Source organism: Stigmatopora argus, chromosome 7, assembly GCF_051989625.1.
Source record: "Stigmatopora argus isolate UIUO_Sarg chromosome 7, RoL_Sarg_1.0, whole genome shotgun sequence".
NCBI lineage: Eukaryota > Metazoa > Chordata > Actinopteri > Syngnathiformes > Syngnathidae > Stigmatopora > Stigmatopora argus.
This window is the reverse complement of record NC_135393.1, coordinates 9,622,492-9,642,100: the sequence shown is the minus strand read 5'-3', so window position 1 is coordinate 9,642,100 and position 19,609 is coordinate 9,622,492. Positions and strand designations below refer to the sequence as shown.

Sequence of the window (19,609 nt, the reverse complement as noted above, 5' to 3'; positions counted from 1 at the left end):
AGTATATATGTGTAACAACACAAAAACAAACGATGAAACAAACATATTTTACTATACAATTATTGTACAGATTTCTGTTGGAAAATATACAAAGCAGATTTTAAATACTCTTAATTTCAAACCCCAATAAAGATGAACAACAAAATCCCTTTCAATGTGAATTAAATTCTTTAAGAACAGGAATTTCTATTCAGCTAAAACACGCTTGTTGCTTTCACAAAAACACAACACCAGCCAATTGCAATACAAATGTATTGGCAGTTAGGGAACAGAATAAATAAATGGAGCTCATCCATTCTGTACAAGAATTATTCGAATATCTGTGTACAAAACATCACTTAGAAATATCTGTAGCTTAAAAAGGCTGTTACAAACATATATATGCCTTGTGTGCTCAATATCCAGAACACATGGTCACTTTTGTTTTATGAGGTCTGGTAGAAGAAAAAAAAAGTCCATTGAGAAACTGGTGTTTTAAGTGAAAACAAATCATACATTCAATGGGATGTTAAAAAAGTGTCAGTATTAAATTTCCTCTTCAAGTCGTGTTCCTTTTTTGGCACCAACACGCAAAACAAAGTTTTACCAGTTAAATATACTGGAGTTCATCTTGTGCCAAAATGTTATCTGCAGGATTAGCAACACAATAATTAACTACAGATCTTTTGGATATAAATGAGGGGAGAAACTAAAAAATATTCTGTCATAACATTTTGAATACAAGAATATTTTCAGGGAGTTTCAATGGAGTAAGTTGCAAAAATAAATTTGGGCATTTCCTGGAGGTTCACATTTTTTCATTGCATTGTAATCTTACTGCTAATTGAACGTTTTGAAATTTCTTCTAAGTCATCTAAAAACTTCTAAATTTGAGGTGTTTAGCAACCCTACCAAATTCCAATAATAAAAACAACATTAAGTATAACAAAAGTAGACATAAATTCAAAATTGACCTAGCTGTTCTGGGAAATGTGGCATTTAAGGATGATGTTTTGTTATACTTTATTTAATACACTGAATAATGGCTGTATAGAAGAAAGCTCAGTTTCTGAAGACGTCAAGATGATGGCCATTTTAGCCATGTCAAAAATAAACAAAACTGGATTAACAATTTGAAGCTATAGATATTGTCACATTCTCGTACTACACAATTCTCAGTCTTTGTGTAGTTTTAATTACACTTCCAACATGTCAATAACGTATTTAGAAACACTGTTAGTCGTTTTTATCATTTGCCTTATAGGCCAGAGTGATTGTTTTGATGTTTATAGTGTATATCTAGTTTTTTCAAGAATTAAAGGAACCCTGGTTTAACACTTCGATGGCTATTTTCATGAATTAATTGCATTCCAGATTAAAGCAACCTCAATTTATTTTACCGTAGATGCCTATTGTTGTTTATTCGCCGAATACATAGACAGTTTATTACTTTTATTAATTTTAATATAGCACTATTAGTTTATTATTATTTATTGTGCATTAAAATCAACTTAAATTATTTTTATGAATTTAAATTCAGTATAACAATAATTCTGGGACGAACTGTCTATTCTAACATATTTTAAAGTAAGTGTAAGACTAGTATTTCATTTTAGTTTTCAAGTCAATAAAAATAAATCTAAGTAAAAATTGTGACCGAAACCGATAAAAACTGAACCGTGGCTAATGTGAACCGTTCCACTGCTACTGCACACCAATTAAAGTTTTAACACACTCATAAAAAAATACCACACACGCAAGGTGTTGTCTCCAAAGTGACAAACTGTCAATTTAAATTTGATAAGATTCCTTCCCCCCTCAAATGACACATTTCCACACATTTCTTTGCCAATAGCTAGAACTAAAGAGCGGCTGACGGCCCAGTGCATGTCTGCAGCCCTTTTCAGTCAAATCTGGGAAACGAGGCTCTTCTCGAGGCCTTCAAATCTCAAATGTGAGCACATAGGCGGATCGGAATCTCTCTGTATTTGGCAAAATACAAGTCAGGCTAAAAAAAGGTTACCATTGATTATTCTGATCAAGGATTTCAGCCCTTTCAAACTGTAATACTGTTTTGGTGTTAGCCCCAGAATCACTATGAACGCGTACGTAAAGAGGGATGGTGCTGGAGTTTACAGTGTGGTGTGTTGGTGATTGGATAGTGAAGCTCCATTGGTCTCACGCTGAGACGTGGGACATTGAGGAAGATCTTTCTGGCAGGGCTCCATGGTAACGGCCACGCCCACGCCACTACGCCCCGACGTTATGTGCGTTACCTCCGACCAAGTGTCCTTCTCAGGGTCGTAGCACTCCACGCTGTCAAGGAATGTGCTGCCGTCGTAACCTCCTGTCAATACAAACAATGTTTTTTGACCACCAATTCATCTCATTTTTTCCACTTTTAAAAATATTCATAATTTCCCCCTTTTCCAAAAAATAAATTTAAATTCATGCCACAAGTTGGTAGTGTGAGTTGTTCTGGGACCAAAGGTTCAGAAAAGTCCTGTATAAATGCAATACATCTTACTCAAACCTTATTGAACATTATCAAAAAAGCGCCAGCATAAAAGTAATAGAAACTTTATAGAGTATCCATTTTAGTGTTGTCAGAAATATTATCTGTAATTATGACATTAATACTCTTTTTAAAGTAACAAAATCCTGTTCTTTGTGGGTTGTACTCCTCACCCAAAACATAGATGTGTCCGTGTAAAGCAGTGACTCCCAGAGCACTGCGCCGGTGCCTCATAGAGGCAGCAAAGCTCCACGTATCTGTTTCCACGTTGTAGCGCTCCACTGTATTTAGTTGGTTTGTGCCGTCATACCCGCCCATCACAAAAATGTGATTGCCCAGAGCGCAAACACCTATGAGATAGATAGATGTTGGTCAATTCACGGCTTAAATCCCCATATGTTTTGTACTCACCAGCTCCAGAGCGCATGGTGTTCATGGAGGCCATGGTTTTCCACTCGTCCCTCTCTGGGTTGTAGCACTCGCACGAGCTTAGCCTTCCCGCCCCGTCAAAGCCACCGACGGCGTACAGAAGTCTGTTGATGACAGCCACGCCAACCCCGATACGCCGTGTCAACATGGGGGCTACCAGCTGCCACTGGTCCCTTTCTGGATCATACCTACAAGTACAAATAGGCAGCATATCCTAATTAATCTTATCTGTCATCAATCTCCTTTAATAACTAGTGAGGAAAAAGTTATCATTCCGGATAAGATTTGATCTAAAAGTAACTGGGCACCCATTGAATTTTTATGATTCGTATGGTCAAGAGATCGAATATTACTTTTAATCTGATTGGATAAAAAAACACAATTCAATATAGTGTTGCTTTGAAATATACGTACTTTGTGTATAAACTTTTACGAAAAGGAGCCATTGCTTTACAGACTTAAAAGCTAGTTAGGGTCTGGGCCAACTACCATACTTAATAAATAGTATAAGTACCGAAATGAATTAAGGCTACAAAACGTTGTTTTCAGACTGAGGGTGACAGGAACTAAAGAGACACTGAGAAACACGAATAAAGAGAAAATGGCTATGTACTCTATTGACAATTTTTTTGGCCATTTCTTTGGCCTATAAAAAAATGAGTTGGAGACAACCAACCTGCTATACTGCCAATCTAAAAAAATAGAACAAGCTATTCTTTCGAGAAACGTTGGACAAGTTGAGACAAATGAGATTGTTTGTATGTTCACTTACCTTTCGACACTGTTATGGTGAATGCATCCATGGGATCCACCCACGGCGTATATCATGCGGTCAATAACTCCCACACCTATTCGATTTCTTGGCATACTCATGGGTGCACACGGCAACCAGCAATTGTTCATGGGGTTGTAGCAGTCCAGTGAATTAGAGTCCATGTTGCCATCGGGGGCATTGTTTCTCCCTCCCACGGCATAGAATAGTCCACTGATGACACAAGCTGCCAGGCCACTACGGGGTACCTGCAAGTCTGCGAGCCTGAGCCAGGACCCCGTGCAGGGATTGTACGCCTCTAAGTAGCTGAGAGATTGCTGGAAGTATCCCCCGGCCGTGTAAATGAGTTGTGGCACCTTGGGAGTTCGGCAAGAATTGAGTTTGGTAGGCTTGTGCAGTGTGAGGTCCTGAAAGATTTGTGCAAGATAGTCTTTGCACTGGGGGTCCCAGTCAAGAGATTGGAGCTGTGCCTGCAGGAAGTTGGGGGTGAGGGAATGGCAGCGGACAGACTGGAGCAAGGCCTGGACGTAAGGCCGCCGGTTCTCTCGGTCATAGCGTACCCAGGCCTCGCACGCTCGGAAGACTTCGGACTCGCAGCGTACATTGAGCTCATCGCGGCTGATGAGGTTCACCAGCTGGCAGTGAGTCAAATTAAAAAATTCCTCTTGGGTTGCCACCTGGGGAAAAACATGGAATGAACGTTGTTGAATCGGATTTGGAACTGTTCCCTACATTTTCATGTTTAATTGAGAACCTTCCTATGATTTAGTGACATCAATAATGACATGTGAAAGTAAAGCGGATTCAAACTGAATGACAAAAAAAAATGTATGACGGGGTTACCTGACTAAAGTTCATGTAGATGTATTCGCGGGCCTTCTGGTGGAGCTCGGTACACGCAATCTGCTCGGCAAAACTGGCAATGCCGATGGCGTTACTGGGGTCGAGTTGCTGGACCAGGAAGTCACAGCAGGCCTTGACCACACTATCTATCTGGTACATGACGGCGCCGTTCATCACGTGGATGACGCACTTCTCTCCAACAGAGATACTAGCCGTGTATGCAAACTCTATAAGACGGTTCATAACCTGTAAGAGAACAAAACATAGAACATTGATAAAAGATGCAAATGTTGCAAGTCAATCATAATGTGGACTTCAAACCTTAACAGGAAAACCAACAAGACAGGATTAAATGATTACCTGTAACCATAGTTACAATATTCATGTACTCTTCATTTGTACAATCAGTGATAATAACCGCAGAATCCAGTTGCCATGATGATTACATCACGGCAAACTGTTCAGGCATTGTTATAAGTAATATTTTAGTATGATTAGCCTTCATAAAAATGCAAAAAGAGGTTGAAGTAGTTAAAGATACGGAGAGGCGGTCTTCCTAACGGCGAGCCGCATAATGATTAGCCGGTCACAAACAATTTTGACTCCCTTTCAGTTCACCATTGCATTATAAACCATCAAACACTGTAAACAGAAAGCCCTTTTTGGCTTCATTGTGACCTTCCACTCCAAAACATCTGTCAAATCAAACATCAAGTGAATTAGGGGCGCTGTATCTCACCTTTGGGTGGATACCCTCGATAGGCACCTGCTCCATGCCACACTCCTTCAGGCCATTGGTGAACATAGCCCTGAAGACGGGCGATGACGATGCCAGCACCACCTTGTGAGCCACAAAGTCCACAGCCTCCAGGTCCCGGTAACGGACGCGTAGCGTCACATCGCAGAGCTGGCGCTCCAGACGCAACTCGTTCATGATGGCAAAGGCGGCGGTCGTGTGGCTCTCGAGCGTGTAGCTGAAGACACGGTGGCCGTTGCGCGTGGACGGAGTCACCAGCGCTTTGCATTCCGTCAAGCACTCTGACATTTCCTTCCTGTTCTCCTCCGCCTTAGTCTCTTGCACAAAAATTTACCGCTAGCATGGCACCACTGTGCAAGAGTAGGGGAAATTGGGTGGCTCCTATAGATTGGCTGACTTCCAGTCAGATATATGCAGGCACAATGACTCCTTTGTCAAGTTCAGTCCCTGTGTCAAGCTTTGGGACTCATTTTGGGGTTACTGTAGGCCTCATAGCTGCATGTAAATTAATTGACAAAGTTCCAACACTATCAAACTGTTGAATTCCATTGACTTTCACGTAAAATGTGGCAGGGGAAAAAAGAGCAATATTGAAAAGCTGCAACACGAACCACTTTAGGCTCTGTCTGCCAAGAAATAATCTTTGAAAACAAATTCTATAACTCCGATGGGAAATGAGAATGTAGTCCGATACTTGAAAAATGAAGTGCAGGTCATTTTTGACAGCACATTTAAATGGCTTTCTAGGACCTTTTATTCAACAAACTGAAGAATAAAAAAATCTTTAAAAAAAAAAAAGTAAATCCCAGAATTTGGGTAGAAAAAAAACCCTGACAATAAAACAACAGCGTTCAGTTCAAAAAGATTTCAGGTGATTCGCACCACATCTACTAAGGGGGCCGCTTCGTGGTGTAGAGGTTCACTCGCCTGACTTTGGTGCGGGCTCGATTCCCGCTGGTGGCGGTGGGATTGTGAAGGCGTGTGGTTGTTTGTCTCTTTGTGCCCTATGGCTGACTGGCGACCAGTCTAGGGTGTAGTCTTCCTTTCGCCTGAAGTCAGCTGGGTTCGAGGATGCGCGGTATAGAAGATGAATGAATGAAATAATGAATTTACTTGGGGGCAATCTGCTCACCTAAAACCTGAAAAGAAAAAGACAAATACAAAATACAGTGTCAAAATAGAGGCTGTGTGTAGCTACTAAACACCTATGAAGACAGTCTTATGTTGCCTAACCTAAATGACACAGCACAAATATAGTCATGCAGGTTTTAATGAGTGGATGTCGTATCGCCTAACCATAGCATATACAGTTTCTTGTGTGAGGTGACTTTATGAGACAAGAATGGCAATCACCCAACCATGCAAAACAGGTTTTCACAGTCATTGTCGGGAAGAGACAATGATTTTCTATGAAAGTGAAATGAATAAATCATATGCTGGCAATTGATAACTCTGAAAGAATGGATTTAAAAGAGGTAGGTAATAAATTCAATTAAACCAAGTGTGAACATAGCATGTAGTAAGACAAGTGGTAAGAGACCACTTTAAAAAGTTGCTCTTGGTCTGCTTAAATACAAGCTGGTAGAGCTCAAGTGTCAACACTATTGTGGCTAAAACACACACTGATCACTGCTAAAAAATGTAATAAAAAAAATTCAAATGCTTAATCCAGTAGCCTGTGTATATAGTACAATACATTCCTATTAGTGGTTCCTAGAGATACTCAGAAGAGTAAAATTGTTGACACACACTGAAACAAGTGAGGATAAGCGGATCGGTAAATAAATGAATGAAAGAAAGAATTTTGAATCCAATACAAATGGTATCTATCCTGGTCTGGACACAATCCATACTTCTTTTAATAGGATCCAATTATAGGGAATAAAAGTGAGGGGGGATATACATGGAAGTTGTAGCTGTATTTTCTAAAGTTCAACTTAATGCTGTAATATGTAACGTAGGAAGCATTTGTTAGTTATGACAACAACTGGGTGTGACTGAAATTAAATTTAAATGAAAAGTAGAATGACTACATTTTTTCATGTTTCTTCATGAAGAACAATTCCCATAACAAATAACATAGCATTCGTACAAAAGCTAAAGTATTTTTTGGTTTGCAGCATGTCTTTAACATGCTAAGGTCCAGCAGGATGACTATTTTTTTTTAATTGTAAAATGTGTTCAAGTCCTTCCGACCAAGGGGAATTTCTGGTCTTTTTACAAAGACATGTTTAAAATCCAACTCCTGACAAACTGTCAATGAAGCATGAGACTCACAAGAAGGGGTTTGTTTGTTTAAACCTTAAGTTTGGGGACTATTTAGGTCAATTGTTGCTGTAGCGCCTTACGGCTGACTGGCGACCAGTCTAGGATGTCGTCTAACTTTCTCCCGAAGTTGGCTGGGATGGGCTCCAGCCACCCCCGCAAACCTTAGGGAATGTGCTAACACCTTGTCTGATATTCACAGCAAGTTTAATGACCACAAAAATGCGTTCATTGTTCAAAAACATTTTTGGGAATGCTGCTATAATTTATATGTTGGCAAGTCATGGGCGAGGGAATCATATATACTCATAAAAACTTAAAAGCCGTTTTTTGCAAGGCACCATTTTTTGCTATGCTGTTAAAAATTAATGTACCATGGGCGAAAGAACCATATGCTCACTTGACTGAGAGCCTGTCATCTGTTCAATTTATCCCTGAAACCAAAAGGGTAAAAAAGCGTTGCGTAACATGATTTTTGGGTAAACCCGTATGTAACAATCTGGTTTGGTCCTTCAACAAACAAAAAAATGATGATCATTTTCCAAAGTAAAAACAGATGTCTGCAAATATTTGTATTATTTTTATGAAATACAGAAATAATCTGTCGGATTTGATCAGGGATTACACAAATGAGACATTGGTAACTAAACAGTAGAAATCTTAAGAGAATTTAAATAGAAAATTGCTCTCTATTTGATAAACAGTCATTTAAAATACTTTGCGCTTGTTTTTTTTTCCAACATTGATTAGTGTTTAATTTTAGTTTAATTTTGAAAACGATTGCTCTACAGAAAAAGTCAATTTAAAATAATTATTGACAGTTATAACATAAAAACCATGCAACTAACACATGCTATAGTTTAACTTGAAATAGCCTAAGAAGTGTTTATTGAGCTCCTGGCCTTTCGAAGGAATTGCATTAACTACCTGCCAGTTCAAAATAAGTTACAAGTTAATAAATTATCTCAAATCTCGTGTTGTGTAGAAAATTCCAATAAAACCAATACTGACGATATAGACATTTATTTTTTTCCCGTCTGGACGAAAGATGAATTTAGCGGACGGGAATCATACCTGGTAAGTAGTCTACTTTGTTTTTTTGATTTTAACATTTTCCTCAAGATGCATCGACCAAGTGACAAATGATATGTGGCCAATAAATTGTGTTGTTTTCTGAGCTAAACTGCAGTAAAATATAGCAGTGTTACCTATAATCTGTGTTTGCACTTTTAAAAAAAACGAGCAAACTATTCACCAGCAAGTCTTTCTCTCCACTTGTTAATAATTAAACGGCTCTGTACTTCTATGACATTTAAGTTGTTATCAAGGGTGTAATGTTAATTCAACGACTCTCTGAGTAATATTAATCCTATAATAGTGCCAACTGTTCCCCATAAAAGTTTATTTTCCTTTAGTATTCGACCGTCCAGCAAATCACAAGACAAGCAACGGCCCAGAGCAGACATGTTTGAGCAGTTATCCAAACTTTGACAGTGCCAAGCACATATTTTCCATAAGAAGTCAGTCAGTATAAGTAGTGAAAACTTTGAAATAATGATGAATTGATCTAAATTTATTTAAGAGTAAAATGTTGGCCAGTTTAGTTGCAGTTGGCTGCACGGGTCAATTGCACCTTCTCCCATTGTGGAAAAAATAAAATCACATTTTTTTCTTCCTGCCACAAATACTAAAGATGAACAAAGATACACATTATGTGTAGTGAATAAATAATTCCAGAGCAAACCCATTGAGATAGCATTGATTTGGTTTTGGACCTTACAATTCTTGCAGGATCGTGCAAGAATGACGGTGAGTCCATATTTGGGGCCAGATTACTAAGCGGCACTAAATGTAAAAGGATGGTGCTTTATAACCAACCCATTTGGACATAAAATAACAGTAGTTACGACAGATATGGCCTGAATTAAATGGGCGCTATATGCAGCGTCAACAGAATTCTGAGCTGGAGCACAGGAGTGCATTTTTACAACTGACTAAAGCAGATAAAGTGTATCTATCTAGTACTTCATGTTTCATTCCAAATGCTTTTTCACTTTTCAAGTAGGCATACAATCTGTAAAAAAAGAACACATTTTACTTTAAGAATATATTTTTTTACAGATTAGACATGTTTCCACCCATGAAATCACGTTATTGGTTGTCAAAACTCTAATTTCAAGTTAAATTGCTGTTTACACAATAATGTACAATGATAAAATGACATTTGTTAGCCATAAAGGCCCTTTCGCAGAAACCAGAGCTATCATTATCGTATAGGCTGCCATTGACGGAGCTAGACGTTCAATTTATTTGAACTGTGAGTGAATGGTCGTTGCTTGCCAACCACTTCAGTTTAAATAACTGTACATTAGCCCCATCAATGGCATTAAAATATGATCCTTCACTGCCAGGCATGTGACTTAAAATGAATTCAATGTATGTCGCTGTGAATGAGTTTATATGCCAGGATGCAATTTGGAGTATTAGTAGCAATATCCTTAATCCAGTTTGGGATTCCCATCTGTCTTTTAACCCAGTTTACACAATAGCTTCTCCAGATTTGTTCAGATAATTCACAACCATGCAGCGATCGGCGTGAGTAAACAATAAATAGGGGCAATCGAGGACGAGCCATAAAACGGGAGTACGTTTGATGACTGGCATGTTGGCAAGGAGTTACAGTTGGTGGTCGGTGACTCATCTCGAACTCTTTGGGGGAACTCAATGTACCAAACATGACCCATATATGAAGGCAGCCCTTACATAACACATTATCACAGAATATGACTGTCGCGTTGTCAACCAACGCCATACATAGACATAACCATAATAACCATTTCCATTCACGTACTCCATTTGAAGCTTGTTTTGCCGTAAACACACGAGTAGATGAAAATAAATTCACAGTAAATTAAGAAAAATTCACGTCTTATTAACGCACAGCTGCAAAAGACTCCAACCAACACCAATGTTGATTAATTGAAGTGACCGAGTTGCCTTCTAATAACAAGAGACGGTAGCTAGCTTCGACAAACAACATGCAAATCCATGTGTAATGTGGCCACGTTCTTATAGCATAAACACCGCTTCGCTTCGGATAATATTTACCTTTCAATCAAACTTCGTCTCCAAATTGTCGGAAAAAGATACTCACGTAGCGTAGGCGAGTGCCTCCATGATAAACTGTGCACCACAGAAACAGGATGGGAGGGGGTGGTGTGTGTATGTGTGTGAGGGTGGTGGTGGTGGTGGGGGGGCGGTAACTCACCATGACTAAGCATTGTACGAGGGCCTCCCCTTGCCTTCACAATAAAAAATCTCCCTCCACGGCCTCAGTTGACACGTAATGGCGGTCAATGAGCTCAAGTCAGTGGAGGCTTTTATTGAGGAAGGATTGTCACAGAGTGAAAGTACGTACAGTATACTGGAAGACTTCCAATTCAGCCAGAATCGCTTAAAAACAGGGGAAATGTATTGCATGACAGCCTTGACGAATTCAGCGAATAAACAAAACTATTTTATCATTTTAGGCCCATTACACAACACACACACTGTATGTATGTGTGTGTATATATATATATATATATATATATATATATATATATATATATATATATATATATAATATATACATATATATATATAGTATATATATATATAAAATATATATATACATATATATAGTATATATATATATAATATATATACATATATAGTATATATATATATATATATGTATATATATATATATATATATATATATATATATATATATATATATATATAATATATATATATACATATATAGTATATATATATATATATTATAGTTTCAACTATACATGCATCATAGTCATTTAGGGGTCCTAAAAGACCTCTTAAAAGGACCCTACTAGTAGTATTGTAAAGCTCAATTTTTATCCTGGGCGTCTGAAAACTCGATTTTTTTTTCCAACCACAAGGTGGCAAGAATAGACAGCGCTGGAGGGGCCATATGGTTTCAAATAGTCACTATTACTACTACACACACATTCCCATGCATGGATTGATCCAACATACCATTACATTATTCAAATTTAACTTCCAAAATGAAGAGTAAATTGAATTGAAATAAAGCATTGATATGACCTGAAAACTATTGAATAAGAATTTCCATTTAAACTGCCAGTTGACCCGGTTGATTAAATGGGTCCTTAAAGACGCATATTTCTTCAAAACGTCATTCTAATCTTAGCCCGACATACAATTGGATCCAATATTATGTTATAAAAGGCATGTTTTGAACAGTTACATGTTGCAAAGTCACTCTTTTGTAATTAAATATGATATCATAATGCCTGCCAGTTCATTTTGTTGCAAGAATTCATCATAAAGAAGCGAAAAGTGGGTGTATTAAAAGACACCTCATCGACAGATACCGCCAACATCTGGAGCAACATGTGTAAATACAATCAGAGGAACCCCAACCGCTATGTAGGCTCATTTATTAAAGTCGTTGAGGAGGGGTCCCTAAACGGTGCAAACCTGGAACTTCAATGCGGTTCCTGGCTTTTATCCATCCATTTTCTATTGACTTTGCCCTAATAGCTGGAACAGATTACAGGTAACCTGGACCAGAGAAGAAACCCTGCAATGGTCACACTGATTTTCAAATTTACTGTATATGGACGATATAGACTTCCAGTGGTTTAAAATATACAGCCTGCAGACTAGATTTGCTCCTTGATGTTTTGCACTTTGCCCATTTTTGCAAAGTGTAAAACTGGAAAGAAAACAGTAAATATAATTTTTCAATAAAAATAGATGTTGTTGGCAATTGTGTCTCTTTGGGGTCACATTGACACATTTTGGTGAAAATAGAAGAGGCCAATCTTTGGATTTTTCCTCACATTCACTCACTAGTATCATTTGTTTTGTATGCATTTTCATGCCATTGTATAAATATTTGAAGATACTAAATATTTAAAGGGTGTCAGGCTATGTACTGTAGTTCAAGAGTTTTGTTTTGTGTCACCCTTTTGATTCTTGTTCATGCACTACCACGTGTGCATTTGCAATCCCATTCCCAATCTGTATGGTTTACTACATTAATTAGTTGGGATAGCAAAGATTTACAGAGGGCTGAAGAAAAGCATTTTTTCATTTTCTTACTCTTAGTTTTTTTTTAAAGTCATAATCACTGTGATGACCACACAGTGACCAAACCTTACATAATAGTCCTTTGTATTGCTAATTTCTATGGAGAATTGGAGCAATGCTATATAATAATTTTGAAATTGCATTCATTTCTATTAGAGAATTTCGGAATAAATGCTTTGCAACAGAAGTGTGTGAATATTCCAAAGATGTACTTAAACCCGAACAGGTAGAAAATAAGGAATCATTTTCCTTTATACGGTGTACTGGTCCTGACCACCCTGGGCAACTGAGGCCTCTGAACTCTTAATCATTGAATAACACTGCTACAATGTAGAATTGCCAATTACTTCATTAGGTGAGGAAGTGGACCTCATTGTATTTGAAAAATGGGTGTCCCTATACTAAACCTTTCCGTGCTAAGTCTGTGTGCAGTATAAGCTGTAAAATATACAACCCGATGTATTTGTTTTAATGTGGTGAAAGATAGTGTGGTTGATGGAAGTGTGTAAGTAACTATAGTGGTATAGTTAATGTTGAAATAAATGGTGCATTATGTAGTGCTGAACCGATGTTCTGTAATGTAAAGTAACTTACCAGATGTGAGGGGGCTCACTTCCTGTCGTGCTTATTCTCCTCCACGAAAAGGTGTCATGCACAGTTAAGGACAAAGTAAAAATAAATCAAACTCCAGAAACATTTGAAGTCCTTTATGAAAAAAAAGATGTCAATAGCAGACACTGTTACAAAATGAATATAATTTACTATACAACAGTTAGCACAAAAAAACTTTTATCAAATAAATGACAGAATTTAAAAAAAATGCTTTATTTGTCATTCAAGGTTTTGGCACAAAACAAACAAATGAAGAAAAAAAAAAAAGTAGGTCAATGTAATGCCAAACATGAGAATAGAAGATTTTCATATGTTAAGTTTGTCAGTGTATCGAAGTAAGATCTCTTGTGTGGGATAGCTTTCAGTCAGGCTGACATTTAACACCAAAACCAACATACTTTCCATGATGACTTCACTGTCATTTTAAAACACTGTTTTTAAACAGCCATTCACCATAACCCTCCTACACAATGCACCGAAGCCTTCTTTGGTCATTTGCATGAGCCACATTTCTTTCCTGTTCCATTTCCCTAGTATACCAACAAACACAGTATAATCATAAAAGCATGTTCATCTATACATCACACAAAGGGCTTTCGTTCCAGCGAAATCCACGTGTAATGACAGATGTACAGCGTCGTGTTCAGCTGTGCTAATTCAAAAAGAAACCACACAAACAGGTCGGAAAATAAATCATCTAAAGCGTGTCAGCATGTGGTATTAAAGGAGCAATATGTAAGATTGGTGGGCAAAAAGGGTTTTGCAACCAGGACCAAAATATTGATGCACACATCCTGATCGGGCTGAAAAATAAGTGCTTCATAAAGAAGAATCAACTGCTTTATCATACCTATGTTGGATTTCAATCAGAAACTAGAAACCTTTAATTTCTAGAGAAATTGCGTGAGTAGCATTTGTATGTTGGTCGTTATACTTGTAGTACAAGTACACATACTTGTGGTTTAAGTAAAAAGAAAACAAAAGAACATACTTGTAGCATATGTAACCATGATTAAAGTACACAAGTGTCTATTAAAAGATTAGGTCCATTTAATGAATAATTATAGGAAAAAATGTTTATATATTGCTCCTTTAACATATGTCAGCCCGTGATTTCATCAAAGTGTCCTTCCAGGCTTGGATTCATCCCACAAATCCAAAGGAGTGCAAGCCAATATCTCCATTCTCAATGATATATCAGTGCAAATGAGTTGAAAAAAGTTGCCTCGTTCACATTTGAATGGCCTTGTTGTCTCACCATTTAATTTAAGTTCATGTCATGGTTGTCTAAAGCCAAGCCACTTTGTCCTTTATCAGAAATATTTTATATTCTGTGTCAGAAAATATGCTACATGCATTATTTGTATTATTTTTTTGGACCAAGCTGACCATTCTTTAGGATTTTTTAGGATAGAAAGTTTTGATGGGAGACGGTGTGGTGACAATGTTCCCAGAGGAGAGTGTCGTTTCCATCACTGCTTCCAACTTCTGCGAGGGCAACTCCGTCTTACTAAAGCTGCACTCCAGGAAGGGCATGCCAATCTTCTTCACCTGGCCATCCCTGGTCATAAGACACGGCCGACAGATGAGTCTCAGAATGGCTTTCCTCATGTCCCGGCTAGTTAGGGTGTATATAATAGGGTTAAGGAGCGAGTTGACCATAGCCACCCCCAGGAAGTAGTCAGCCTTGTAGAGTAAGCTACAGCTACGTGTTGGACAGAAGAAATCCAGCAGGAGAAGGAGAAAGAGTGGCAGCCAACAGGCGATGAAGACACCCAGTACAATGGTGACCGTCTTGAGGAGCGCAATGTACTTTTGAGACTTCCTCGCCAAGCCTTTCCTCATGCTGCTAGACACGCTGAAGCGCTGCCGCTGCGTATTGGTGCGGACTATGCGGAAAACTCGGACGTACAGGACCACGATGGCGAGGAGAATGACACTGAAGACTGTCACGCAGCAGAGGATGTAACTCTTAGCGTAAAGAGGAAGTACGGTAGAGCACTGTTCCAGTCTGTGGATGCAATTCCATCCCAGAATTGGGAGGACGCCCAAAAAGGTCGCAAGTGCCCAACTGCCACAGATCAACGCCAACATCCGCCCCCGCTTTGCCCCGTGGTACGGCCTCATGGTCACCATGGTTACATGCCGTTCAATGGCGATGGCCAGCAGACTGATGACAGAAGCGGCCAAAGTGATGAACACGCCTCCCTCCCTGAGAAACCACAGCAACGGTGTCAGCTGCATAGTCTTGGGCCCAGACGAGATGATGTTGGCCATGTAGGCAATCCCGGCCAGGAGATCGGACAGAGTCAGGTTTCCAAGGAGGTAATACATTGGTAAGTGGAATTTCTTGTTTCTCCAGATAGCCAGGAGAACCACGGCATTCTCCAGTATGATGAGCAGACACACTACTAGAAAGGCAATGGCATCGGGTCTGAGGCTGTCACGGTAGCGGTCGCCCTTCAGCTTGCCTGTGTAGTTGTAATGTTCCAAGATGACCGATTTGTTCTGGTAGTGCCAAAAGAACTGAAGAAAGCCATAGGAGGAGGTAGGGGGAATAGTTGGGGTTGGCCCAGCCTGGGCAGGAGTGAAAAAATCCATTGTTTATGGTTCTCTTGCTTGAGCTGAGTGGCTATAAAGTCATTTCAGTTGACATGATTTTGGAAAAAGGCAGTTCAAGACACAGGGGAATAAAATAATGTTCATCTCTTGCTCTCTTTTAGATCCAAGATGTTTTCACTTTCACCACAGGAGGAGGCTATTGTAACATTTCTTTTGAGAAGGTCACTGTTGGGGAAAAGAAAAAACGGGTTTAGAGGAGAGGGCTAAAGTTCAAATATATAAGAATATAAATATAGAAATGTACAACGATCCATAACTATTTATGCAAAAATTTCTGTTGTTTGTTGCCTACTAGAAGTACAAATGTATCCTCTCTTGAGGAGATTGCAAATCTTGACTGTATTTTAACCTATAGAAGATGTTTAGGGCTTTCATATTAAAAGATTTAGATTATCAAAAAAAATGTTCTTCCTCAGCGAAACATTGCAGTCAGGAGTATAAATGTTGTTAAAACTAAAACAGATTTGAAACACTGATCATCAGCTGTACACCTGAAAATTATGCCGATTTTGTAATGGCGGCCTAAAATGATCTTTTCTCAATGGCACATCCTAGTTACATATATTGACAATTAAATACTTTTCTAACAGATGTGAAAAGTTGATTTAGTTTCACTGGAAATGAACTTTTAAGACATTGTCATTTGTACCATTTTCCAAATGAAAACGTACATTGGTTAAATATTTGTCGGGAAACACTGTCATCAATAGTTATCTTTTAACCCTTCAAACTAATGTTTAGTTTCATATCTGTGAGGTTCCTCAAGCACATGTCAATCACTCTGGTGTGCATCGTTTCAGACATGTGCAGTCAATTTGAAGGAATGCAGCTGCATTTGCCTCCACCATCCACATCTACATTTTATTGTAAAATGAGGTATACTTGAAGTTGCACATATTGTGCTTTTCCAATTTAAAGCCCAAGAACAGATTTAAACTATTATCATGAACTTGTCGTGGATTTGTGCTTCAGTTGTTGTAAGTAGTAAAATTAAAGTCAATTAGAAGTTATGTCATTAGAGATGCATTCCACATGGTTGTTAGTGAGGGTTATTATTGTTTTTTCTGTTCCCACATCATGTGTCAACATTTACTTGCAATTTTATTTCTTGCTGCATTTCCAAAGGTACATTCTTTATCCAATTAATAAGCAGTAAATATTGACATAATAATTACTAAAGTCCGATTACAAAGTTTACCATCATGGATAAATTTATCATCCTTTATAATAAGAAACAAGTTATTTTTTCAAAAATTGAATTCATTTTAACATATATTTAAGAGAAATTAAAGAAAACAAGTGCAGCAGAATGGTGAGCAGACTACAGGTGTACACATAAAGTTAAACAAGTTGCCGAATTGTCAAAGTGAGATTACTGTCCAGCACAAAACATAAAAAAAGTAGTTACGCAAAAAGTTAATTTCTGGACATTATATCTAGAAAATAACAGTAAAGGATGTTTACCTTGAAAATTATGGATTAACGGCGCTTAGTAGAGTTTAGGGTTTAGAATCCAAGAGTGAGCATCCAATGACAGAGTCAAAGTTGTCTCTACACTTTGGATGGAAAGTGAGACCTTAGTTCAAACATGCAGTCGCTGAAGGGGCTGGTCTAGCTGAAAAGCTCTCCCACTCTCACTCTGACTCTCTCGCCCTCCCTCACCCCTTCCGATAGAACTATTAAAAAACTTAGATCTAAGAAAGAACGCTATGAGTGTGTGGGCAAAAATTCAAAGCCTCTATAGGACATCAAAAGCAAAGATCAACATGTTCTTAATGAAAAAACGCAGGGTACACCATTTTCAAACTCCAATATAGAATCGCCAACATCGCCCTGCAGCTGCAGCACATCACCAGGCTTCAAATACTCCTATAATTTACTGAAATACAACACATGCTCTATCAATATATACCGTAACGTTTGTGGCGTAAAATATTGACGGTCAATATTGCATCTCATGTTGTAGTCACAACAGTTTGATATGTGTGAGAGTACTCAATATATTGCTACACACTGATGTCATAACTACAACAACAAAAATAAACAACAATGTGAAGTATTGGGAGCAGTTGTGCAGATGTGTTTTTCATTTAAGCCATTTTCCACCATCTTTATCCCATACCTTACCTTTATTAGACTCATGAGTTCACTCCTTTTAGATTAATTTGGGCAAAAGGCAGGGTAAACCCTGGACTGGTCACCAGAGATGCATTAACAGTCACTTGACTCTAACCACTGGGAAAACAAACATGTTCTACACATAAAAGTTTGCAGTGCTAACCCAAATTACACTGTAGTGAAGAACAGTACGTACCTACGTTGGTTATAAACCGTTTTATTTTCCTGGTGAAACCGATTTTCTTAAAAAATAAAAAAAAGGAATCAAATCATCAATCCCAAAGCAAACATGGACACAATGCAATGTTTCACCGTTAAACGGAAGGCATATTTCTGTCACGCTGTCTTCAAAGCAACCTGATTGCCAACTCAATGACACCATTTCATCATGCCTTAACACGCTTGCTCTACTTGGTTGTGGTTTGTCCCCTGCAGGGCATATTGAAAGTTTACAAACACACACCCAGATAAATTTTTTATTAGTGTGTTTCAATAAGACTCTTTGTTGTGAGGGGGATCTAACTAATCTGCTCTATCAACATTGGAAAAAAAGTCACAATACATTGAAATTAAGCATTTTGTTCCCATGCATTTAAAAGCTCCTCACCCGCTTAATGTTTTGACAGTCTGAAATCCTGCCCTTGATCCGGCTACTTATCCTAAATCAGATGTTTTAGATCCATGTTAAAAGAATGTCCGCCAAAAAAGAAAGAAAAAAAAAGTTTTTTCATAAGCCTAAAACATTTTTAATCATGTTGAATGCTATAAATGTCGTTCAAACCCTTCGCCATGCTTAACCCTTTAATATTTTATAGGCCACTCATTGAAATAAACCAGGAATATGAAGTTAATCCCCATTGGATTGGACGTCTGATGTCGTCAAAGCCTGCAAATTGTTAAGTGAAAAAGATAATTTCCTGTTTCTTGCCACTCGTTTGTTTTTTCCTAAATAAATATTTTAAGATTTTTTCTTATATAGATACATACATTTTCAACTGACTGACTGGAGAAAGACTTCAGGTAAAAGGTGGACTACACCAAGGATTAAAGCATCATTTTTTTTGAGAAAAAATGTCACAGTAGAATAAGCTTTGGGGTTCAGAGTTTAAGTCTTGGCTATGGGCTTTTTTCCATGTATGGTTCGTGAAGACTATAAAATATTCCCAGATATAAATCTGAGTGCTTAAATGTATGTAGTTTTTTAATGGCTAGCAATATGTCAAGGATTTACCGAAACTGTCGTTGTACTTAGATTAGATGGGTTTCATATCATCTAAAAAGGATAAGGCGTTAGGCCAGAAACTGTTCAAGATGGTCAATCTTTTGGAATGGCTTTTAGAAAACCTTGCATGACTTTCCCCCCACAATTATGGTTACGTTCCAAACTTTACGACCTGCATTGGTATGCTCGCGCTTCAAAGGCCAGTGAAGGACTTGAGCTTTCTGTGCAGAACTTCCTCCAGCTCTAGAGTATGTTTTTCTAATGTTAAATGTCTCCTGACACTCCTTGCTGTCTGCACGACAGCATGTAGGAGTAGGAAAATGCCAGTCAAGAGGT

General features: G+C 38.2%; 2 protein-coding genes across 2 annotated transcripts; both read right to left on the bottom strand.

Moving 5' to 3' along the window:
• Positions 1–28: 28 nt before the first annotated feature.
• On the bottom strand, positions 29–10,787 carry keap1b (kelch-like ECH-associated protein 1b). Its single transcript, XM_077605566.1, has 7 exons — positions 10,669–10,787; positions 5,278–6,434; positions 4,539–4,784; positions 3,696–4,372; positions 2,906–3,111; positions 2,668–2,844; positions 29–2,326 (listed from the first exon to the last, which is right to left on the bottom strand). Exons 2-7 carry the CDS (start codon positions 5,581–5,583, stop codon positions 2,112–2,114), a joined length of 1,827 nt encoding a protein of 608 aa, XP_077461692.1. The 5' UTR covers positions 5,584–6,434; positions 10,669–10,787; the 3' UTR covers positions 29–2,111.
• Positions 10,788–13,391: 2,604 nt separating this feature from the next.
• s1pr5b (sphingosine-1-phosphate receptor 5b) lies at positions 13,392–17,484 on the bottom strand. The gene is made up of 2 exons (XM_077605273.1): positions 17,398–17,484; positions 13,392–16,098 (listed from the first exon to the last, which is right to left on the bottom strand). Exon 2 carries the CDS (start codon positions 15,910–15,912, stop codon positions 14,707–14,709), a length of 1,206 nt encoding a protein of 401 aa, XP_077461399.1. The 5' UTR covers positions 15,913–16,098; positions 17,398–17,484; the 3' UTR covers positions 13,392–14,706.
• Between the last annotated feature and the right edge of the window lie 2,125 nt (positions 17,485–19,609).